We start from the raw sequence: 23,106 nt of genomic DNA, 5'->3' as shown, positions 1-23,106 counted from the left end.
TCAGAACTGCTGCGCAGTACTATTCTTATATGCCAGAACTAGGAAATCAAGAGGCAATTCGACGTATGAGCTGAACGGGCAACTGAAATTCCGAGCAGCGACGGCAGCATGCGACGATAAAATGAAGCTTTTTGGGAAAAGCATCAAAACACACTAGCCACAACCCGTTGGTCAGGTGATGGACCCACTAGCCACGCACCATATTATTGCAGCCTGCAAATCCCGGCAGAAACCCAGGTGACCGCCCGGCGATCCGCAGGTTGACGTTTCATCCGGCGGCCCTCTTCCAACACTGTTCCATTCATCGTCACGCTGCGTCGCATCGCCCACCATGTCTTTCGACCGTCTTAGTTCTCTAGAATCACAGCCTACTACCCTGCGTCGCTCCGACGATCCACAGTATCGAGATGATCCCGAGTTTTACCAACTCACTGAGAGTCTTTCGAATCAGCTGTTCAGCCTAACGTCGAACATCACCCGGCTATCGGACCAGATCGCGCTTCTAGGGACAAGGCGAGACACGGAACGAGTCCGTGAACGAGTTCACAATCTTTTAGAGCAGACTCGTTCGGGGTTCAAGGGAGTAGGCGAAGGTATCAAGAAGGTGCAAGCATGGGAGGATGTTAATGTATGCGAATAAAGCCAAACTCTATGTAACGCGCTACTGACATTCATTCGATAGCCTTCTCAAAAATGGACACAGCAAAAGCTATCTTCAGAATTCAAGGCTACTCTGGATGAGTTCCAAACTGTCCAACGCCGGGCTTTGGAGAAGCAGCGCGCATCTGCTGTTGCTGCCCGCACCGCCGTGGAAGAAGGTGAACAACCAGCGGTTGAGGGAGCTACGCAAGAACAGCAACAGCTACTTCAGGAACAGCCTCGACTTGCGAACCAGGATGAGGTGGACTTCCAAGAGTCTCTAATAATTGAGCGCGAAGCAGAAATTCGCAATATTGAGCAAAGCGTTGGCGAACTCAATGAGTTGTTCCGCGATGTCGCCCACATCGTTCACGAGCAAGGAGGCCAGCTCGATATAATCAGCGAGAACGTTGAAAATGTTACCAACGACACCCGAGGAGCTAATGTTGAGCTCCGCAGTGCCAGCAGACATCAAAAGAACGCCCGGAACAAGGCTTGCTGTCTGCTTGTCATCCTTGCCGTCATCCTAACTATCATTGTGCTGGCGGCTACTATTGGATAAGTCGGTTCAGTTACGCCTTAATCTTTCCACCTATCATTCCTAGTCTACTTGTATTGTTCATTATGGCGGCTCTTGTTCATGATATCCTCTTGTATGCAGTTCTATGTATTGTTATGAACTATCTATTCTCTCTCATGACTCAATTTTATGACCAGCAGGCGCATGCGAAGTGAGGGAAGTGTATCTTCATTTCGTCCTTCTATCCTTATTTGTTCCTTCTTCTAGAGTATCATACATAGCTTGTGTGTTATACAAAGATTATACATCAAAGACCATTGCCCAATATGCAACCAAACTCCAGATCGCCCTTATGTGCATCGCGAACGTAAATGGTGAGCCGCTCTACAAGCCTGTGAAGCGGCTGAATCTCATCCTGCAGCCTTCAAAAGTGTTCAACTTCGGCCGTACATCCAAGTAGAAGCTCAACTTGCCAGGCCCGGCATTAGCAGCCAAACCGGCCGGTCCACCGTTGGCTCCAGACGATTTCCCTTGATAGAAATCAATAACGTACTCGACTCTCTCTCCATCGCATCTCTCTACGACCCAGTCATGGCGATCGAAAGGTAGTTGGTAACCCATTAGGTTGTTGATGCGAGCGCGAGGACTCAGGAACTGGGGGTCAACGCCCAGTCCGCGGAATGAATATAGCTTCGGGCCTCCACATTTCTTGCTGCCAGGATCAGACCGGGGCGCTTGTTTCTCCCATTCTAGGATCTGTTGCCAGGCACGCTCGTTGACGGCATTATGGATTGGGATAATGGATGCCACAGAAGTTGCTAGTTCAGTAGGCGAAGTGCTGGAAGCCGGTGTGTTACCTTTGCGCATCAATGCTTCGAAGAATTGGCGCTCCGATGGGTAAATCCAATTCCCGCTCTTCTCATCATGACCAGTTTCAGCTTCCGCATTTGAGGGCGTGCCGTGCGATACAGCCGATGTAGTATATGGGGATGGAGGTTCCGCGGCAGCATTGGGAGAAGGTTGCTTCAGGTCTTGGTCGAAAGCTCTGGGAATACTGCTCACTTCGCGGTCACTCGACAGTGGTCGTTGTAACTTTGCTTTTGATTCCCCATCTTCTGTAGGTAAAGGATGAGGAGGACCGCCTGAGGCCTTATGTTGTTGTAGCCAAATCTCACGGGTCTTGTGATCCACCGGACATGTTGCAGCCGGCGCAGATTCGGCGGCAGGTGTTGACTGAGTACTCGCACCAGCTCCCATTATCAGATCTTTTCGAATTTTCTGGGGTTGATTGACAGGGCAGACGAGAATGCCGATGACAAATCGGGTCGTCGATTTCTATGGAAGAAGATTTACTTGCGGAAGGCGGAGAGAGAAGTCCTGACAGTTTCACCGCCTTCTAGTGGAATTGAATTTGCTCCGCATTTCTTCTCTGTTGGAAAGGCGGTCTCTCGATTCATCATATCGAGTAGTAACTAGGATACGGCACCCTTCTGAGACTCATTGATCCATTTAGGCTTCTCATATTGATACCAGGAGGAGTATCAGAGATGTCAATTGATCAGATGCAGGGACAAGCTTATCCTTTTGCTGGAAAGGGATAAAGTTGAAGCAATCGTAGGACTATTGTCACTATTGTATAGTACTGTATAGATCATGTACTGAGGGCCCCGCCTGCCCCGAACGGGGCTAGTGCGTGTATGCGGAGCTCTGAAGTTTTGCTGCCCATAAATCATATTTCCCAACAGGGAAATCCGTTGCCCCTCATCGTCCAGCTCCCTCCCTCATATACGACCTCTTTTTCCTCCACCACACCTCTTCTTCCTGTATTATCCGACAGTCATCACCTTCTATCCTACCAATATGGCTGCTCCTTCTGACAGTACGGTCTTTCGGGCCACCACCACAGCCCCAGTCAATATCGCTGTTATCAAGTTTGTCTTCCATACCCCTGAATAGCACGATTGTCACTAGGCTACATTGATACTAATCATGGATCTGAAGATACTGGGGTAAAAGGGACGCCACTCTGAACTTGCCTACGAACTCCTCCCTCTCTGTAACCCTCTCGCAGCGTTCTTTGCGCACCCTCACCACTGCCTCATGCTCTGCCAAGTACCCGACTGCCGACGAGCTTATCCTCAATGGCAAACCTCAAGATATCCAGTCCTCCAAGCGCACCCTTGCTTGCCTTTCGAATCTGCGCTCCCTCCGCCAGGAACTTGAAGCTGCCGACTCTTCTCTGCCGAGACTGTCTACCCTTCCCCTACGGATCGTTTCCGAGAACAACTTCCCCACCGCCGCTGGCCTCGCCAGTTCCGCCGCCGGTTTCGCAGCGCTCGTCCGTGCCGTCGCCGACCTTTACCAGCTTCCCCAGTCCCCCCGAGACCTCAGCCGCATCGCTCGTCAGGGATCTGGTTCCGCTTGTCGGTCTCTGATGGGCGGATATGTGGCCTGGCGCGCCGGAAATCTTGCCGATGGTAGCGACAGCTTGGCTGAGGAGGTTGCTCCCGAGTCACACTGGCCTGAGATGCGTGCGCTCATCCTGGTCGTCAGCGCTGAAAAGAAGGATGTGCCCAGTACGGAGGGTATGCAAACCACCGTTGCTACTTCCAACCTCTTCGCGACCCGCGCGGAATCTGTTGTACCCGAGCGGATGGCGGCTATTGAGACTGCCATTCAGAACCGAGATTTCCCTGCCTTCGCCGAGATTACCATGCGGGACTCCAATGGCTTCCACGCCACCTGTCTCGACTCCTGGCCTCCCATCTTCTATATGAACGATGTCTCTCGCGCCGCTGTTAGGCTCGTCCACGATATTAACCGTGCCGTCGGTCGTACGGTTTGCGCTTACACTTTTGATGCTGGTCCGAACGCGGTCATCTACTACCTTGAGAAGGATTCTGAACTCGTTGCCGGTACCGTCAAGGCTATCCTGGGCGCCAGCAGTGAGGGCTGGGACGGTCCGTTCTACGAACCTCTTAAGAGCTTCACCGCTCCGGGTGTGGCATTGGATAAGGTGGACTCTAGGGCTGTTGATGTGCTCAAGGATGGTGTCAGTCGTGTGATCTTAACCGGCGTCGGTGAGGGTCCTGTCAGTGTCAACGACCACCTCGTCAGTGAGACAGGTGACATTCTCTCCAACTAAAAAGAAGATTTACAGCACGGTCACTTTAGCGTTGTCGGGCAGAGTGATCGACTGAAAGTCTGAAAATTTCCTAAATTAAACATAATCTTGGCGGAATCTGCTTCACAGGAGATACCCTAAGTTAAACTATATGCGAATTATGCCAGAAGCAAGTCTACAGTTAATAATGGTCATTGCTTTACTTGATATGTGTTTATTGATCAACATTTCTAATATTCCAACTTTTTGAGACCCTGTTTTAGGTAGAAAATTCGTGGTAGTTCTCAGTCATTTCCTCTGCCGTCAAGGCTTCAGTTCAGCAACGCCGACTGTTTCAGCTCCTTGACTGCCGGTGCTTCTCGAACACCTAGGGTAGCCGCAATGCTGTCCGCGAAAGCACGCTGACCACCCCTCGGTGAGACCTCTTCAGCAGTATTCACATTAGTCTCAGGCTCAGCGCCGTCAGTCTGTTCGCCTCCTGGCGAAGCGACGGCACCGAACACTTCGACTCGAGAGTCAGTACACAACTTGAGCACCTCCTGCATAGCCTTTTCAATAGCGGCGGCACGCTCCCGCATGCCCCGTCGGAGCAGTGCACTAACAAGAGTCTCGACCTCAGACACCGTCGAGTTGACTCTTTCGATAAGACGCCGTACACTGTTCACCAGGTATTCTTCCTCGTACACTGTTCCCTTCTTACCACTAGCACGCTTACGCTCTTCCTTCCGACGAGTCTTGGAAGTCTGTCTCGTCATATTCGTCTTGCCAGTCTTTCCCGTCTTGCCAGTATACCTCGTGAACATACTGCGACCGGCAAGTGTAGAAGCATCCGTAGGTGCAAGGGACACGTTATCTGGGATATCGACACCCATATCTCCTCCCATCGTGGGATCACCTCCGAAATAGGCCAGCGGGTCGGTAGCGCGACGAACGCGCAGTTCCACGATACGTGGTACTTGGGCGTTCAGCTGAGATCGGAAGTCGGCAAGAAGGTCGGTCATGGAGCCCATAGCGTCTGCCAGACCTGTATCTACGATTTCCGGGACGAGATTTTGCTTGCCGTGCAGTGCGAGGAGGCGTGTTGCGTCGGCGAAGCGAGAACCGCGGCACAGGAGACGGGCGGCCAGGGGGACGTCGTGGAGGTGTTCTGCGTGGATGTGTGCTGCGGAGACGTAGTCTTTGTTCTCTTCTATCAGGGTGGTGGCTAATTCCAGTGCGTGTGCTTTGAGCTTTTCCTCTGATAATGGGACCATTATTGCGCAGTACAGGGATTCGCGCCAGAGATGGACCCGCTGGTAGCATTGGTAGGCGTCGGTGTATAGGGAAAGGGATTCGTAAGCTGGGGTTCGTTAGCAGCTGATATATTGTATTGTGGGATAGAGAGGTATGTGTAGGGATACGTACCGATGGCTGCTTCTTTGTATTTGGATTGATCGTAGAGGTAGTCGGCGTAGAGATTGGTCATGTCGCGTAGTTGCTCTTGCTGGTATTTGTAGAGATCGATGGCATCCTTATACAAAACATGTTTGATAGCATACGCCCTGAGCTCATCATGAGCGTTAAGCACGTGAAGATGTCCCAGAGCCTTGGCCCATCGTCCGAGATAGTTATCAATTTCGAACTGTCGTCGAAGCTCAGGCAGCTGCTGTAGCTTGCGCAAGAATGGGAGGTATTCCCTAGGATCCTAAACGGCTTTAGAATAACATGCTTGCGGATTTGCTGGCGCTACTTACACGCTGAGCTTGCTGGGCAACAAGCAATGTGAGCTCAAGGTCGTATAGACCCAACGCAGTATCGTATAAACGGTGGGCATCGGACAAAAAGCACATATGTTCCACTGCATCTTCTGCTTGTTCGGAGCTCTGATCTATTGTAAGGTGAGCGGCTGGCCAAGGATGGTGGTGAGATTTAGACTTACCTCTCAGGCGTGCAACCAGTTGAAGACCAGCCTCAAGGTCTGGTGGTGACTTGACAACATGTGCCGTGACAAGATTATGCAGATTAGTATCGATCTTCTTGTCCAAAGCAGCCAAGAAGGCATCACAGATCCGATTAACCTTACCCTTGGCCGGGGCCTTAGTGGCAGGTACCAGATTGTCGTCCGCCTTAGGTGTTTTCAGCGTATCTTTGTACAGGGTCTCAGAGACATCCTCCTCGCTGTACATTGTTAGGAAGGGAGCACCCTACAAGAGAATGTGCATATTGGACGTACCTTAGACGGGACAGAAACTCGTCGATGAAGTCAACTCTTTTCACTTGGTCAATGAATAATGGGACACTTTCCATGAACTGTTCTGGGGCGTAGTCATGAATAATATTCATATCTACCATTTGGCTGCGGCAGGTAAGGAAAGCCGAGCGGTAGTTCTTGCGGTCAATGAAGGACCTGATGCCCGCTAGGACAAGAGCACGGGGGTATGTGGTCTCGATATTACCACGAGGTGCCTGCAACACAACGGCAAACACACTAGGTATTACCGACACCAAGCGCGAACCACGCTCAATGCTTCTGCAACGCTCGTCGGTCTCTGGCGTATCAGGAGGGACCTCCATGTCTGCCGAAGGGTTAGCCATGATGCGGCATAAGATGGACTTTAAAGCACTCACCCTCTGCCCTGGTCAAGTGAACGAATTTTAGGAGGTGCTGAGAAGTAGTGAACAAGACGTGGGATTGGGTCACGAGGAAGGAGGTGCAGTTCTTCGCAAGCAGAGTCTTATTCGCGTACAAGGCGCCAGTCTTTGTCATAGAGATCAAAAGATGCTTCGAAGATTAGCATGCGCGAGAAATAAGTAGCGAGCTAGGGTCAAAAAAAGGATTACCTCATCTTCTGATAGCTGAACGGCATTGGCCCAATATGTGTCGACGGAAGGACCCTGCGTGTACGGGGCTGCTACAAATTCCTCTGTAGATGGCATAGAAATGGTGGAGTAGGCAATTGGTTGTCCATATTGGCTGATGTGAGAAATCCACAGTGCCTCATGGTTGAGGGATGGGAATATTGAAACCAACTGCTCCGACTCGCCCGCCTGGTACGCGATTTTGGTTGTTCTAGTTTCCAGAGTCGTTCGCTCGATGTTGGCATTATTCGGTCCACGACTCTTGAGGATATAAACCTCATTCTCATTGATAAAGGCAAGTTGCCGAGGCCTGCTGTCCAAAGCATCAGACAACGGATAGCTCGACTCAAGAATAGGTGCAGCCACTGGGCGAGTCTTGAGGGACCACATAAATATAGAGAAACAATCCTTCGTCAGGACAGCAATACGCGTGCCCGACTTGCTGAACGCGACGTCAATAACGTTCGAGTCCAATATCAACTCATTGTGGGCCATAGGTGGCGGGACACCCGCAAGCCTCAGCGGAGTCAACTTGAGATTTTCTTTGCTTGGTTAGAGGAGCATTAAATCTGCTTTGGAAGCAATTAAAACTTACTTCCATCGATGACAGCAACAGCTCCAACATCATTTGGCACAATAGTCGAACCATGAGAGACGTCAAACACAAACTCCGCGTCCAATATCGACTCTGCAATGCAGTCAGTACATATTCCTTAATCAATATCAGATACAGAGAAAGTACCTGAAGCGCCTGCAACAAAGCGCAGTGTCTTCTCCTGGTGCCACTTGAAGGCAAAAGGATTTGGGCAGCTGGAGTTCACGGCCACAGGAAACTCCTGCTTTAAGTAGTAATGATAGTTACCCATTGTCCAGAGCTGGACCCTGTCTTTGAATTGAACAGCGAGTACCGTCGAATCGACATTCCAGGTCAGGTGGATATCCGATGCCCAGGATGACATTTCTTCCTCAGTGAGGCGAAGTGTGAACTCTCCGTGACGCAAGCCGTTTCTTTCGAAAAATACAACATCAACTCGATCGTCACGTCGTTGGATACCGGCAATAAGATTACCATAAGGCCTCCAACTCAGGGCCCCTTCCAGCCCATCCACTGGCTCACTCACACTGTCTAAGGTTCCCTCTCTAGAATATACGCGGATTGCGCGACGAGTACCCTCTTCGATACTATTTACCGCGACATAGGCACCATCTCCTCTCCAGGTAATAGTTGTCCTCCTATCATCATTACTGCTCAGCTTTCCTTCGTCTACCCTTTCAGGGACCGTCGGGTCACGAAGAGCCTTGGCTCTCTTTCCTTGAAACTGTGTTTCCTTCTTTCCCCAGCCAACGGAGACATGTTGAGACGCCTTGAGGTCCTCTGGAGTGAAGGTAATTTCAGCCACATTCTCGAACTCCCTGGTCATGTACAAGAATGTGTTAGCTCTTGTGGTTAGAGCTAAGAGTTCCTCGTCTGGAGACCAAGCAGCAGCAGTGATGCCCACATCAACCGAGCCCAGAATCTCAATCTTGTCCTCCCCTGGAAGAGGTTCTTCACGGACAATGACGATATCACCCCCTTCAAGTACTAGACAGGCACTAAGGTTGTCTGCAAAATAATGGAGAGAGAGTACTCGGTCACAGGGGAGGTCTGGCAGAGGGCATGGTGCGTCCCATGAGGCGATGCACTCAAACACATCTGCGCCTACGGGCTCTGAGAAATAGGCGTCTTGACGCTTTCTCCTAAGTTCAATAACTGGATTGCTCTCAGTAGGACCAAAAGTGCAAATTACTGCATCCGAGGCAGTGTCCCAAGCAGTAGCTGTTAATGGCAGCTCACTCTGAAGCTGCACCTCGGCGAGGCGAACATTTTTCAAGTTGCGCATATCTGATAAGTTTAATTGTAATCTTTTTTTTTACCCCGCGGCCATAAATCAATGGAAGCTCTGGGGTAGAAGAAAAAGAAATATAGAAGAGGATTAAGACAGAATAGAAATGAAAAATAGAAAAAAAATTAAAGCTAGATCAAGAAATAATCTTCATCTAGCAGTTCGACAAGGAAGAAGTATAGATTATGTTCCTACAGTTGCGGAGCTTTGCAAACATAATCGGATGCGGACCAAAAGATTTTAATTTTCTCTGCAGACAAAAAATCGACCAATGACTTCATCCATATTCTAATATGGAATCAGCCCATTTTGACCCAATTCATTCCAACCACAACTACGAGGTCGATAACATACTACAATGCAGCTTATTGAATACACCGGAATTCAGAGCTTAATAATCGATTCTCTTGCTTTATACACAAATTCCGAATACTTCCAGTGTAGGGTACATTTTCGACCAATTCCCAGTGCCCAACGATCCCATGGCGCGGAGAAGGTATACATTGCGAAAACCCGCTTAGCGAGTCTTGTAGGTCTGCCAGACTGTAGGAAAGATCTTGTTAGATATTTGACCATAACCATCGCCAAATCTATGAATAACATACCAGCAATGGCGAAGGGAGCACCGAAACCGGTGACTAAACGTTTGAAGTTAGCAACCCAGAACGAATCCAACCCGTAACGATCAATTGGGAATCACTCACTCATGAAAGCCCAGTAGCGGAAAAAGAAGAACTTGGTAAGAGGGTTGAAGGGGATGTTCGAGCGAGGGCCCTCAGCGTAGTGGTACGGGCTGCCGAGCTGGGCGCGGGTGGTGGAAAAGCCACGACGGGCGACGAAAGAGGTGGCCATTCTGGCCCGCAGAGCGGTAGCGGCGTTCATCTTGGGTTGTGTCAGATGCAATTGGGAAGATGTATATCACCAGCCAGCAGTTTACCTACCTTGAGGAAAGCAACAGGGCACGGATGGTCAAGGCAATCTACTCTTCTCGTAACTGGCGGGAAGAGTAGGAGTGGTGGAATGACAATCGTCGGCCCGGAGCCGGGTCACGTGTATACCATTCCGAACGGCAAGTTTGTCCGGCGGAAAGACCAGCAGTAGTGGCTCTGACCAATCACATGCCGCCCGCGTCAAAAGGAACATTGAAATTTCTCAGTGAATCGGCGAGTGCGACATAGTGCGACGAGCACTTCAACCATCCGGTCGTTGTCCGTCCTTGCTCCTTGCGGCCGACCTTGAACGTTCGACCGACCATGGATGAACTTTTCGATGTTTTTGAGGACCAGCCCCAGGCTGTTAAGCCCTCTGATGGAGCTCCCAAACGTCCCAAGAAAGACAAGAGCAAGAAGCGTCAGGTCAATGGGGATGTGAAGGAAAGCGGTGCTACCGTAGAAGCAAAGGAACCTGTCGCCGTTGTCGATACCCCCGTTGAAGAGACTTCCGAGCCAGAGGAGGGCGACGCGCCCACGACAGACAACAATGAACAACCGGATGCGAAACGGCCGCGACTCGAGAAGGAACCGGAACCTGTGGTAGCCGACTTGTTCGAGACAGCGCAAGAGCGTGAAGTCGCCGGATCTGCAGGACTTCAAGCCGCCAATGATTCGGCATCCGTTGTGCTATCGCACCAAATCCGCCATCAGGTCGCGATCCCGCCGAACTATCCATACGTGCCCATCTCCGAGCATAAACCTCCCGAGAACCCGGCACGAGTATGGCCGTTCACCCTCGATCCGTTCCAGCAGGTTTCCATCGCATCAATACAAAGAGAGGAGAGTGTGCTAGTTTCAGCCCACACTAGTGCCGGAAAGACCGTCGTCGCCGAATATGCTATTGCCCAGAGCTTGAAGAACAACCAGAGAGTTATCTATACAAGTCCGATCAAGGCCCTTAGCAACCAGAAATACCGAGAATTTGCAGCAGAGTTTGGAGATGTTGGTCTAATGACGGGTGATGTTACCATCAATCCAACGGCTACTTGTCTGGTTATGACAACGGAGGTAGGTTTCCTTACCCCGTTCTGAGCCTTGTAATTTTAACATGTTTTAGATTTTGCGGTCTATGCTGTACCGTGGCTCCGAGATTATGCGTGAAGTCGCCTGGGTTGTCTTCGATGAAATCCATTATATGCGCGATGCGAGTAAGTCTCTTCAGGGGTGACGCTAGAATTCAGCTCGTTAACTGTGGATACAGCCCGAGGTGTGGTCTGGGAGGAAACCATTATTCTGCTTCCAGATAAGGTTCGCTATGTGTTCTTGTCTGCCACAATCCCCAATGCCATGCAATTCGCCGAATGGATCGTGAAGATGCACAATCAACCTTGCCACGTTGTTTATACCGATTACAGACCGACACCCTTACAACATTATTTCTTCCCTGCTGGTGCCGATGGAATTCACCTGGTTGTAGACGAGAAGGGCGTGTTCCGCGAAGAAAACTTCCAGAAGGCTATGAGTACTATTGCGGACAAAAAGGGCGATGACCCAGCGGATGCTATGGCCAAGAGGAAAGGAAAAGGCAAAGATAAGAAGTTGAATAAAGGTAAAAATAAGGGCCCAAGCGACATCTATAAGATTGTCAAGATGATCATGATCAAAAACTACAACCCTGTGATTGTCTTCAGTTTCAGCAAGCGTGAATGCGAGTCAGGTGCTCTGCAGATGAGCAACTTGGCCTTTAATGACGACTCTGAGAAGGAAATGGTTTCCAAGGTTTTTAACAGTGCGATTGAAATGCTCTCGGAAGAGGACAGGAACCTCCCCCAGATTCAAAACATTCTACCTCTCTTGCGCAGAGGTATCGGTGTCCACCACTCTGGTCTCCTTCCCATTTTGAAAGAGACCATTGAAATTCTCTTCCAAGAAGGTCTCATCAAAGTTCTTTTCGCTACTGAAACATTCTCCATCGGTCTTAACATGCCCGCGAAAACCGTTGTTTTCACAAGCGTTCGCAAATTCGACGGTTTCAGTCAGCGCTGGGTCACCCCGTCAGAATTTATTCAGATGTCCGGTCGTGCTGGTCGAAGAGGTCTCGATGACCGAGGTATTGTTATTATGATGGTTGGTGAAGAGATGGATCCCGCTGTAGCCAAGGAGATTGTTCGTGGTGAACAAGACCGACTGAATTCGGCGTTCCATCTGGGCTACAACATGATTCTGAACCTCATGCGTGTAGAGGGTATCTCACCTGAGTTCATGTTGGAAAGATGTTTCTACCAGTTCCAAAATACCGCCGGCGTTGCCACTCTTGAAAAAGGTACGTGTACATTCAAGTGTCGATACTGCTGCATCTTGCTAACCTTAGTACAGAGCTTGCTGAGTTGGAGGAGAAGAGGGCCAACATGACTATTTCTGACGAAGGAACCATTCGTGAATACTACGATTTGAGGAAACAGATCCGCCAATTCACCGATGACATGCAGGCGGTTATAAGCCATCCCAATTACTGCCTACCCTTCATCCAGCCTGGACGCTTGATCAGCATCAAGCACAAGGATGTGGATTTCGGATGGGGTGTCGTTGTCAACTACAAGCAACGCAAGGCCCCGAAGAATTCGACCGAAGAACCTACGCCGTACCAGAAATATGTTGTTGACGTTTTGCTGAGGATCGCCGACGGGCCGTCGGTCGGCACTAAGACCTTTGAAGATTTGCCGTCCGGCGTCAGGCCGCCAAAGGAGGGCGAAAACTCCCGTATGGAGGTGGTGCCGGTAGTTCTCAGCTGTCTCCAATCTATCTCTCACATTCGAATTTTCCTCCCGAAGGATTTACATTCGGCGGATTCAAGGAATGGGGTGAAGAAGGCTCTGGATGAGGTGCAAAAACGCTTCCCAGATGGCATTGCTGTGCTTGATCCGATTGAGAACATGAACATCAAGGATGACAACTTCAAGAAGCTGCTTAGGGTAAGATAAGCCTTGTTGTGAATGGGTGTCCAAGGTGTGCTAACGAAAAGTGCAGAAAATTGAAGTGCTTGAATCTCGTCTCCTCTCTAACCCATTGCACAACTCGCCACGTCTGCCGGAACTTTATGAACAGTACTCGGACAAGGTTGAAACTGGATCCAAGATCAAGGCCACCAAAAAGAAGATCTCCGAGGCTATGTCGATCATGCAGCTTGACGAGCTAAAGTGCCGTAAACGAGTGCTTCGTCGGTTTGGATTCATCAACGAAGCCGAGGTCGTGCAGTTGAAAGCCCGTGTGGCCTGTGAAATTAGCACGGGTGACGAATTGATGCTCAGCGAATTGCTTTTCAACGGTTTCTTCAATAACCTTACACCTGAACAAGTCGCTTCGGTGCTGAGTGTGTTCGTTTTCGAAGAGAAGTCCAAGGAGACCCCTGCCCTAACACGGGACGAGTTGGCGAAGCCCCTCAAGGAAATCCAGGCGCAAGCCCGAATTGTTGCCAAGGTTTCTCAGGAGTCAAAGCTCGCTGTCAATGAAGAGGAGTATGTGCAGAGCTTCCATTGGGAGTTGATGGAGGTTATATATGAGTGGGCGAATGGCAAGTCCTTCGTTGATATCTGGTGAGTCCCTATTTGCCACCGTTTAGCTCGGAATGTGACAAGACGCTAATGATACCTTTCCTTCCTCACAGTAAAATGACGGATGTTTACGAAGGCAGTTTGATCCGAGTCTTCCGCCGATTGGAAGAATGTTTACGACAGATGGCACAGGCCTCCAAGGTCATGGGAAGCGAGGAACTTGAGAGTAAATTTGAGACCGCCTTAACCAAGGTCCGCAGGGACATTGTTGCCGCCCAGTCCTTGTATCTATAGATGTACGACTCCTACTACTATTACTACTACCTTGCTTCTATTACAGCGATATTACTTTCATCCCCAACCATCGTGTTTCCACTCATGTATGACAAATTGCTCATGGTGAGTGGTGGTGGTGGCATTTCCCTGGCGTCGGAGGGCTCAAAAAACAGGGTATCATCGTTGGGTTTGCTTTCCGTGTAATTACTTTACCATATGTTTTTTATGGCGAAATGAAATAAAATTTCAAAATTTTTGACCCCCTCAAACTTTGTATTATTATGATAATTGATGATGGTAACGGTGGTCATGGCAAGGGGACCAGAGCAACGGAAATAAATCTAAAACAAAAACACACTTTTAAGTTCTCATAAAACCTTCGAGAGTGAGGTTGAAGCATTCAAACAGAAAAGTGACGATAAGAGGGAATAATGTCGTGGTCATCATGGACGCTCGACCTGCGCAGAAGGCGTGCGTTGCCTCCCGCAACCGCCTTTTCCAGTCCACCGCTTCTCTTCTTTCTCTCTTCCCCACCAATTCCATCTTCTCTCCCTCACTCCTTCAGTCTCTCTTCCTGCATTTTTTGTCTTTCCCTTGCATTATCTCTTCCCTCTGCACCTTTGCCTCGTGCCCTGTAGCTGACTTCTTATAATACCCCATATCACCGTCGTTCAGTCAGCGTCAGGTTTCTTCATCTCTCCGCCCACCAGCTGTCCGTGGTCATCATGAACAGCTTGGTGGCTACACCACCTGTGCCTCCACACTTCTACGAATATTCCCGTCTTTCCTCCTCTCGTCCAAGTAAGAAACCCCCTTACATTGATAACCGATGGTCGAGATAACGAATATGCTGATGAATACCGTCCAGTGTCTACACCAACCTACACCCCTAATAGCCGCAAGCGGAAAGCCGACGACGATGGTAACGATCATGATGGACGAATGTCTGCCTCTCCGACGAGCTCGCCAGCCTTCACACCGAGGTCTCTTCCAAGCCGGAATATGAAACGGGCCCGTCCGAATGTCAGCGGCCGACCCCTGTCACTTCCTCGTTTGTTAGAGACCTTAGATACAGATGCTCTCCGGGGGGTCCTTCGGTCGATGTGTGAACGCCATCCGGGGCTAGTTGATGAAGTTGTTCATACTGCTCCTCGCCCGAGTGTGTCTTCTGCGCTTCAGGTGCTTCGAAACTACCAATCTACTCTCCAATCCTCCTTCCCCTTGGGCGGCAACCCAGCATCCGACTACGCTTATAATCGAGTTCGACAACCTCTATCCAATCTTCTGGATGCCTTGAGCGACTTCACACCGCACTTCCTACCACCTAACGAAATTCAACCTTCTTTATCTCTAAATTACCTAGATGGCGCCACTGAAATTATTCACGCATTACCACGATGGCACACACCCCAGAACAACATAGAGCGGGACTCTGCATACGATGAAATCTGCAAGGCCTGGATCCTTGTGATCCGGGAAGCTGCCAAACGCGGCGGAGGCATTCAGTTACAGTATGGTGGTTGGGATCAGAAGTTGGCGAAGCACAACCAAAACTCCGGTGGTAAACTGCAGGCGGCCGTCAACGAGCTTGGAGCCAGCTTAGGATGGATGCACGGACCTGAGACCCAAAGCCATGCAAGCCCAGGTGGCAATGACTTTGGGTCCATCCGGGAACAGCTCCTGTCCGGCACATACGGACTGGGAACTCCAGTTAAAGTTGGGCCATGGTAAACCCACCAGCTTGTACGACCTATTTATACCCTACGATTATCCTAGAGACACCCCCATCTTCTCGTCTTCGATATTTCCAAACCTACTGTCTGAATCCTCGACCGTGCACATCTACGTATGATACGATCACGATACCAACTGCATGAACTAGAGAGTTGAGGGTCAACTTGGCGTTTACAGTGTGCAAAGAGAAATTCTTCCTTCTTTTTCTTTTTCTTTCTTTTCTTTTTTTTTTACCTCGCATTTTCATCTTGTGTCAGTCAGAGTCCATCTACATATTGCCTTTCCTTAGATATCAACCCATGGCCCAGGTTTCATTTTCTCACCACCATGACATTGTGTCACTAAGATTAAGCATGGTTTTCTATCCTTCCTTGATTCATTTCCTTCAGTTTTCTTTATACTACTACGATCGACATTTCGGACGTTTTCTCGAATTTTTTACCACTTCCTGCGAACTATATTCATTAGGTTTCTATCTTTTCTACTTTTCTACCTGTCTTGTATACCCTTTTATTTTATTTTTTCTTTATTTTACTGGAGTGTGACTTGTGCTCTGTTCTCTTGTTGCATCTTGGGAGGACTCAGTTATATACTGAAATTTTCGGTCACCGGGTCAGGTTACGTGTCAAGTAAAGGTCAAAAAAGAAAAAAGAAAAAAAAAAATTATTCTGATCTGTGTCACTGTCATATGGGCAGTGGACGCAAGATGAATTGAACAACTCAAGAGGACCCATCAGCCCCATTACGTGGGCATCTGTGCAATTCCTCAGGGGTAGTGGAGCGAGTGGATTGAACCCATGGAACCAATATCAGAATTGCTGACAGGGGCCTGTTGGGCAGAATCCGTCCGGGGAGGGATAAGGCTAGCATTGCTAGAAAACAGGCTCTATGTCTGCCCGAGAGAACGTATTGTTTAACAAATATGTAAAGTTTGAAATGGAGAGTTGAGAGGTGACATTTTGAACAGTGTTAGATTAATATCACATGCGTTACAATACATGACGAGGAAATGGTCGTATAGTCATCATATCCATGCCTTTGAAGTATTATATATATCAAAAAGCAACCTTCCACAATCTGACATTCTACACGCTTCCGCATGCTTTACCCAAGTAACAAAATCATTCTCATAACAGCGCACGCTTCATAACCCCAAATAGCCACCATGCATCTTCCCAGCCCCCTTGGTCGCCTGGTTTTTCCGTCACCGCGGGGTCCTCAAAATCGCTAATGGTCGACGCACCATCAGTCCTATCAGTCCGTCCTGATATGGATACCTGGTCGTCGTCTTCATCAGCGACGCCAGGCTCTGCCCACTCGACATTCTTGGGAACCTGGTCAACAGGTCCGCTGGAATAAGACAGTGGCCAGTCGTCAACACCGAATACTGTCCATTCCACCATGCGATCGAACCAACTGCCCAACCCAAAGCCGCGCTCTCGGGTCAAGCGCTGCATCTCCTGCTCGTCAATGTCGTCCTCCGAGTCAGAGTACTCGTCAGAGTCGGAGGTATATTCCTCCTGTTGAATAATCGCCATCTCTGCACGGATACGCTCGTCCACAAAATCCGGGACGAAGTGTCGCACATCAAGCGCAGGACTTTCAAGACTGCCACTGTCACCCTGTCTAGCAGAAGTCATCTCGAGACCAGTCATGATAAGGTCAGGCCGACTGCCTCTTCTACTGACAACGCGCGACCGAGATGCCGCCGGGGTTGACCGCCCGGATCTGGATTTCCTAGTCACTTTGTTAAAGTGACCAGGTGATTCCACGTCATAGTTACCTTCGTCAACCAGACTAGTCGAACTCTCCCGTTTCGCGAGCCAACTTTGACCCTTCTCTTCTCGGGTCGAGGAAGCTAGTGCGATCCCAGCGCGAAGCATCCACTCTGCATCACGACGACTAGCTGAGTCTGACGGGTGATGACGAGATGAGTGTCGCTTCATCTTCGGCGCTTGGTGGTGAGGTGGTTGAGCATCATCTTGACCTTGGAGGTTGGTATCGCTCAGGTGTGCGCGGGTCGAACTTTTACTCCGCTGGTGGTGTCGGGCCCTGGACCCGCTGCGGGAGTGAGACAATAGACCTGGGGTACCGGGGACGGAGTAACTGGAAAGATACGAAGTCTTTGCGGGGATATCATGAGCGCTGTAGTAGGACTCAGAATCTTCAGCCCTTGGAGTAAAGTAATCCTGGTGCTCGACATCATCGTCAATAGGGAATCGAGATGTTAATGGAGCTAGGGAGGCATGGTTTAGTGAGGGATAGGAGCGGCGCGAGCGAAAGCCGCCCCCGGACTGCGAAAGCTGTTGTGGAGTCATTAGGATGTAATTTATTACTACCCGTCAGCAGGGAAATACATACCTCCATCTAGGTTGCCTGGGGCCACGGAGGGCAATAAATATAGGAAGAGGGCACTAAGAGAGTGGCAAGCTCATTAATGGTATGATGGATGCAGCAGCTCATGAGATTTTGGAGGGTTGTTGGCCTTGTTTTGTCGGCAACTCCGCCCGTGACATGTGAATGCGGGCACCAACGGCTTTATTTTTTTATACCTCCGTAGTAAGTGCGGTTTTACTTCTACATATATAGACGTGTTTACATGTTTGTGGTATTCTATACTACATACTTCGGTATGGAAAGTCAAACAACGGTCCATTAATCCATTCAGAATTGAGCTTTGGACTATATAGATTTTTATGATTTATTTCTTTTTTAAGGCTTACTCAATCCTTCCCTTATTGACAACAAAGCCCTCCATGGCCGAGATCGCAGCCCACAACCGATTCTCCGCTTCGGGGAAGACCAAGGACCGTGGGCTGTAGAAAACTTCATCGCTGACTTCCTCAGGGTGACGAGGCAGGCAGTGCATGAACTTCCAGCCTTCGTTCGCACCACCGCGCTTGGCAAGTTCCGAAGTGATCTGGAAGCCCTCGAAGTCCTTCACCCGCTTGATCGACTCTGCCTCCTGTCCCATGGAAACCCAGGTGTCAGTTACCAGGATATCCGCACCCTTAACCGCCTCCTCAGGAACGTTGGTCTCAATAATCTTTCCTGGCTTTGAGACACCGTTGCTGGCCTGCTTGATGAGCTCCAACATCGGGGCAGGAATCTCATAGCCCTTCGGAGTCGCAACGGCGATATCAATACCCATCTTGGTAGCAGCAATTGCCATGTCGAACAGAACGTTGTTTGCATCACCGACCCAGGCAATCTTGAGGCCCTCCAGACCCAAACTGTCAGAGCGATGGGCCTTAGGTGTAAATGTTTCGTAGATGGTCTGAAAATCGGCAATGGCCTGGAGAGGGTGGAAGGAGTCACAGAGAGCGTTGATAACAGGCACGGTTGAATGCTTGGCAAGGTCTGCAACCTCAGCGTGCTTGCCGACTCGGGCTACAATACAAGAGACCATGGAGGAGATTACAACCGCAGAGTCATACAAGGACTCATTGACACCGAGTTGAATATCATCCTTGCCCAGAAACATTGGATGTCCTCCCAAGCGCACCACAGCCCCTTCAGTAGATATCCTGGTTCTGGTACTGCGTTTGCTGAACAGCATAGCTACAGTCTGTCCGGTCATAGAACCAAGCAGGTTCTGAGGGATTGATCCCGACTTGATGGTTCGTTTGTGTGAAGATGCATTACGGACGAGGGTTGCGAACTCCGTTGAGGTAAGATCAGCGATGGAAAGAAAATGGCGAGGAGCGAATGGCGAGGTGGGGGGAGTCGTAGAAGTAGCAGTGTGAGAAGTGTATCGGCGCACAGCGTTGAGTGGAATCTTCTGGCGCAAGGTATGGTTGCCGTAACGAGCGGCGGCCAGCTTCAGACCGCAAGTCATGATGAGATAATTTCCGGTAGTATGCGGAGAAGCAATTGGGTAGTAGGGGAGGGGGAATATATAGAGTAAGAACCAGAGGATTGAAATGACTCAGTTCTTATCGGACTAGAAGAGAGAGAGTCAACAGCAGCAACAAGAGACAAAGAGAAAAGAAAAAAGAAATAGTACGTACCTTAGCTCGACCGTCGAGTCAGTCAGTTAGCTTGAAAGCGTTAAGTGTGACTCCTCCAATGTGATCCGCTTTTTCCGTCTCCACACCACGCCTTGTCCAGTTCGGGTTAGCGTGGTATGATTGCCGATCATCACGGTGATTCAAACTGATAGGCTATACTTCCAGGTCTGGCCAATTCATCCTGCGTGCGTTGTCCATACGCAAGCTAAATATTTTAATTCTTAGCCTTACGTCCCCTTCTACCGAACTCATCACCACCGGGAGCTTTCTTTTCTCAATCTACGAACGCCATCATCTTTTATCTCTCTTATCTACCCATAACGTATTGCTATCGTGTTATCTCCTCCACATCCCTCTCCCCATCTCCCCCACTTATCCGGCCCCCCCAGCCATCATGGCTGAAGAGGCAAGCAGGCCTTTACTGAACAAGGGGTCCAGGCCCTCTTCGCGTCCTTCGTCACCGATCGACGAAAGACAATCTTCCGACTCGAGTCCTGCGCCTCCATTCGAATTATCTTCCGAATCCACCCCTTTACTCCTCAGCCGGGAAGAGGACTTGGCAACATACGGGGGCGTTGCAACTAGACGATCTTCGGCAGCCTCAGAAGACTTTCTCGTTACCAATGATTCAAAGAAACCACGAGGCAGAGTACGATGGCCAATATTCTGTGTCTTGCTATCCCTGATTGCGATTATAACAATCCTTATATTCGCTTTTGTCGCGCCGGCTTTAGTGAAGCAGTATGCAGTGGATGCCACCGTATTCAATCCAACTAATGTTTCGGTTGAGTCGGCCACAGCGGATGGAATTCAGGCCAGGATACAGGGAGACCTCGTACTTGATGCGGGCCGTATAAAGAAAGCGCCGGTGCGGAATCTTGGTCGTTTTGTCACATGGATTGGTAGAGAAGTCGAGACGGGCCAGTCGGAAGTCGAAGTGTATCTTCCAGAGTACGGCAACGTACTCGTCGGGACAGCATCTTTACCTTCTATCAAGGTCAACATTCAGAATGGCCATGTCAACCATGTCAACTTCTTGGCGGACCTAGTCGCTGGCGACATCCCTGGTATCCGCGCGGTAGCAGTTGATTGGTTAGAAGGGCGACTTGACCGCCTGCGAGTGCAGGGGAAAGCAACAGTGCCACTTAAATCTGGCATTCTGAGTTTGGGCGAGCAGACGATAACTGACTCTATAACCTTCCATGGTAAGTCGCGCTATTCTTTTGCAAAGAGATCTCTGACGTTGTATGTAGAGGGTGATTTCCCAACACTCCCAAAGGTCAATGTTACAAAGTTCAATGTGCACGATACAGATACGCCCGGACATAATGGAGCTATGGAGGTAGATGCCTCAGTGGCTGCTCTTGTCGATTCGCCCTTTGGCCTGAGTATCCCTCCGCTTGGATTTGAGGTGCTCGTGCCAAATTGCTCGCCAGGCGACCCATATATCTCAGTAGCGGACGTCACAACTAAAGGATTCCCCATACATCCAGGGCAGCCCACGTCTATCGACGTTGCTGGAATTGTCCAGAGTCTTTCTGATGATTTAACGAAGGCTTGCCCCGGAAAGAAAAAGTCACCCTTGGATCTTCTTGTGAAGAGTTATATGCAGGGTCTTCAGACTACAGTTTATGTTCGTGGAGCCGACTTTCCGTCTCTGGGAACGCCTGAGTGGGTGGTAGACATTCTCAAGACCGTGACAGTACCCTTGGCTTTTACAGGACATGCTCTAGACAATCTCGTCAAAAACTTCACCATGACAGATGTGCATTTCGACATGCCTAATCCTCTTGCAGAGCCTGATACTCCCGAATCTCAGCCTAGGGTATCAGCCTTGGTGAATGTCTTGATTGGGTTGCCTGAGCAGCTAAACCTGCTTCACCTGGATGTACCTCATGTTCGTGCCAACTCTGACATCTATTATCATGGGAAGAAGCTCGGTGTCTTGAATTTACAAGAATGGCAGCCAGCTAATTCCACTCTTCTGGAAAATGTTGATGGAGCTCCGGCTCTGCTCGTTAATTTTTCCATGAAGCATGTGCCACTTCAGGTGACTGACGGGGATGTTTTGTCAGATATTCTACAAGCCTTGCTCTTTGAAGGAGAACCTGTGAGACTGACAGTTGCTGCAAGTGTGGATGCAGAAGTCTCTACAGGGCTTGGGACCTATGCTGTTCGTGGAATACCAGCCGAGGGTGCTGTGAACGTTAAACGTGAGTTGCAATAGAATTTGACACTGGGCGTGTTATTTTGCTGATACCTGAATAGCACCGTACGGTGACTCACTTGAAGGACTGAGTCCACGGGTTGAATCGATAGCACTCGGACCAACAACTGAATCGTCACTCGTAATGAAAGCGAAAATCAACTTGACGAATCCATCGCCATACTCCGCTTCGGTACCATTTGTTGACTTTATTCTTGTCTACAATGAGACCAAATTGGCTCACATAACTGCCCGAGACCTTGTGATTGTGCCTGGGGTGAATTCTGGTATCCATGCCAACCTGCAATGGAATCCACTCGAACTAGGCGGCTCAGCTGGTATAGCTGCTGGCCAAGAGATGCTCTCACGATATGTTTCCGGTGAGTTTGTATTATTTTGTGGATCTTGCTAGCTGGGTCTGTTTGCTTAACTACTACTAGGTTACAACACGTCCGTAACAATTCGCAGTCACGAGGGAACATTCCCGGCTCAACCAGAACTTGGACAGGCGCTCTCTAGACTAGGACTTGAAGTCCCAATCCCTGGGGTGCCTGTTCCTGGAAATCCCGGTGATGAGGATGGAAAGCCAAAGTTTATCCAGGATACAACGGTACTGTCTACTTTCATGGAAGCTGTTTCTCTACACGACAATCACTATTAATGATATGTTCTCCTGGGGAACATCTTCCAAGTCAAGACAGTTTTCTACAATGTACTTTTGGTCTTGCTGACTTTTGCCTGCTATACTAGCTACACTTATGGTCATCAACGGCGGAGTTCACATTGTCCTCCCCGTTTCCTAATACGACCATAGAGGTCACATCGGTAGAAGCCAATGCCTTCTATCAGAAGCACGAAGAAGTCGGTAGTATCAATTACTACATCCCTTTTTCGGTGCCACCGGGTCTCTCCACGACCCCGCGGTTACCTGTGGAGTTGAATTTGAATGGGATAGGATATGACGCTTTGAGAAAAGCCCTTGGCGGTACACTCAAGTTGGATGCTGTAGCAAAGGTTGGCGTTCTGATTAGACGCTATCGCACTACCATAACATACTATGGTCAGGGAATCACCGCAAGGGTGAAGATTTAGTGTTATGGTTTTCGCGAGTGACTGGTAGAAAGAAACACTCCTTTTTCTTGGGCGTTTTGTTTTTGCCCTCTTAGGTTACATGGGCAGGCGTTTGGGTATAGAGGGCACGCGGTTTTGCGGGGTTAAATTTCGGGACTGAGCAATTGGCTACCAACTCCATCTTTTCTCTCCTTCTACGAAAATTATCTTACAACTACCACGCTAAGAAATATATGCCTGTGGAGGCTGATAAAGCCAAATTAAACCAAGTTTCAGGTCGACGACATGGAAACATAGATAGTATACTCATGAAAACTGCGTG

The 23,106-nt window shown here is 49.4% G+C and overlaps 9 protein-coding genes across 9 annotated transcripts; 5 read left to right on the top strand and 4 right to left on the bottom strand.

Moving 5' to 3' along the window:
- Positions 1-331: 331 nt before the first annotated feature.
- AO090023000864 (SNAP receptor PEP12) lies at positions 332-1,201 on the top strand (the record flags this gene model as incomplete). Its single annotated transcript, XM_001821313.3, has 2 exons — positions 332-628; positions 683-1,201. The coding sequence occupies 2 exons, from the start codon at positions 332-334 to the stop codon at positions 1,199-1,201; spliced, it is 816 nt and encodes a 271-aa protein (XP_001821365.1).
- Positions 1,202-1,543: 342 nt separating this feature from the next.
- AO090023000863 (cytochrome c1 heme lyase CYT2) lies at positions 1,544-2,416 on the bottom strand (the record flags this gene model as incomplete). The annotated part of the gene is made up of 1 exon (XM_001821312.3): positions 1,544-2,416. The coding sequence occupies one exon, from the start codon at positions 2,414-2,416 to the stop codon at positions 1,544-1,546; it is 873 nt and encodes a 290-aa protein (XP_001821364.1).
- A 603-nt stretch (positions 2,417-3,019) lies between these two features.
- Positions 3,020-4,304, top strand: mvd1 (diphosphomevalonate decarboxylase MVD1; the record flags this gene model as incomplete). Its single annotated transcript, XM_001821311.3, has 2 exons — positions 3,020-3,090; positions 3,161-4,304. The coding sequence occupies 2 exons, from the start codon at positions 3,020-3,022 to the stop codon at positions 4,302-4,304; spliced, it is 1,215 nt and encodes a 404-aa protein (XP_001821363.1).
- Positions 4,305-4,594: 290 nt separating this feature from the next.
- Positions 4,595-9,001, bottom strand: AO090023000861 (Elongator subunit IKI3; the record flags this gene model as incomplete). The annotated part of the gene is made up of 9 exons (XM_001821310.1): positions 4,595-5,622; positions 5,688-5,967; positions 6,017-6,150; positions 6,202-6,440; positions 6,496-6,838; positions 6,891-7,044; positions 7,104-7,663; positions 7,717-7,809; positions 7,864-9,001. 9 exons carry the CDS (start codon positions 8,999-9,001, stop codon positions 4,595-4,597), a joined length of 3,969 nt encoding a protein of 1,322 aa, XP_001821362.1.
- A 1,256-nt stretch (positions 9,002-10,257) lies between these two features.
- AO090023000859 (ATP-dependent RNA helicase MTR4) lies at positions 10,258-13,781 on the top strand (the record flags this gene model as incomplete). The annotated part of the gene is made up of 6 exons (XM_001821309.1): positions 10,258-11,004; positions 11,054-11,144; positions 11,198-12,259; positions 12,313-12,908; positions 12,964-13,529; positions 13,601-13,781. 6 exons carry the CDS (start codon positions 10,258-10,260, stop codon positions 13,779-13,781), a joined length of 3,243 nt encoding a protein of 1,080 aa, XP_001821361.1.
- Positions 13,782-14,488: 707 nt separating this feature from the next.
- AO090023000858 (cut8/STS1 family protein) lies at positions 14,489-15,494 on the top strand (the record flags this gene model as incomplete). The annotated part of the gene is made up of 2 exons (XM_001821308.3): positions 14,489-14,564; positions 14,632-15,494. 2 exons carry the CDS (start codon positions 14,489-14,491, stop codon positions 15,492-15,494), a joined length of 939 nt encoding a protein of 312 aa, XP_001821360.1.
- A 1,130-nt stretch (positions 15,495-16,624) lies between these two features.
- Positions 16,625-17,864, bottom strand: AO090023000857 (DUF3984 domain-containing protein; the record flags this gene model as incomplete). The annotated part of the gene is made up of 2 exons (XM_001821307.3): positions 16,625-17,800; positions 17,859-17,864. 2 exons carry the CDS (start codon positions 17,862-17,864, stop codon positions 16,625-16,627), a joined length of 1,182 nt encoding a protein of 393 aa, XP_001821359.1.
- Positions 17,865-18,216: 352 nt separating this feature from the next.
- argB (ornithine carbamoyltransferase) lies at positions 18,217-19,335 on the bottom strand (the record flags this gene model as incomplete). The annotated part of the gene is made up of 1 exon (XM_001821306.3): positions 18,217-19,335. The coding sequence occupies one exon, from the start codon at positions 19,333-19,335 to the stop codon at positions 18,217-18,219; it is 1,119 nt and encodes a 372-aa protein (XP_001821358.1).
- A 566-nt stretch (positions 19,336-19,901) lies between these two features.
- Positions 19,902-22,805, top strand: AO090023000855 (uncharacterized protein; the record flags this gene model as incomplete). Its single annotated transcript, XM_001821305.1, has 5 exons — positions 19,902-20,712; positions 20,761-21,720; positions 21,776-22,093; positions 22,154-22,323; positions 22,464-22,805. The coding sequence occupies 5 exons, from the start codon at positions 19,902-19,904 to the stop codon at positions 22,803-22,805; spliced, it is 2,601 nt and encodes an 866-aa protein (XP_001821357.1).
- Between the last annotated feature and the right edge of the window lie 301 nt (positions 22,806-23,106).

The sequence above is a fragment of the Aspergillus oryzae genome, chromosome 3 (assembly GCF_000184455.2).
Source record: "Aspergillus oryzae RIB40 DNA, chromosome 3".
Lineage (NCBI taxonomy): Eukaryota > Fungi > Ascomycota > Eurotiomycetes > Eurotiales > Aspergillaceae > Aspergillus > Aspergillus oryzae.
The sequence above is the reverse complement of the archived record's forward strand: the minus strand, read 5'-3'. Positions and strand labels throughout refer to the sequence as shown.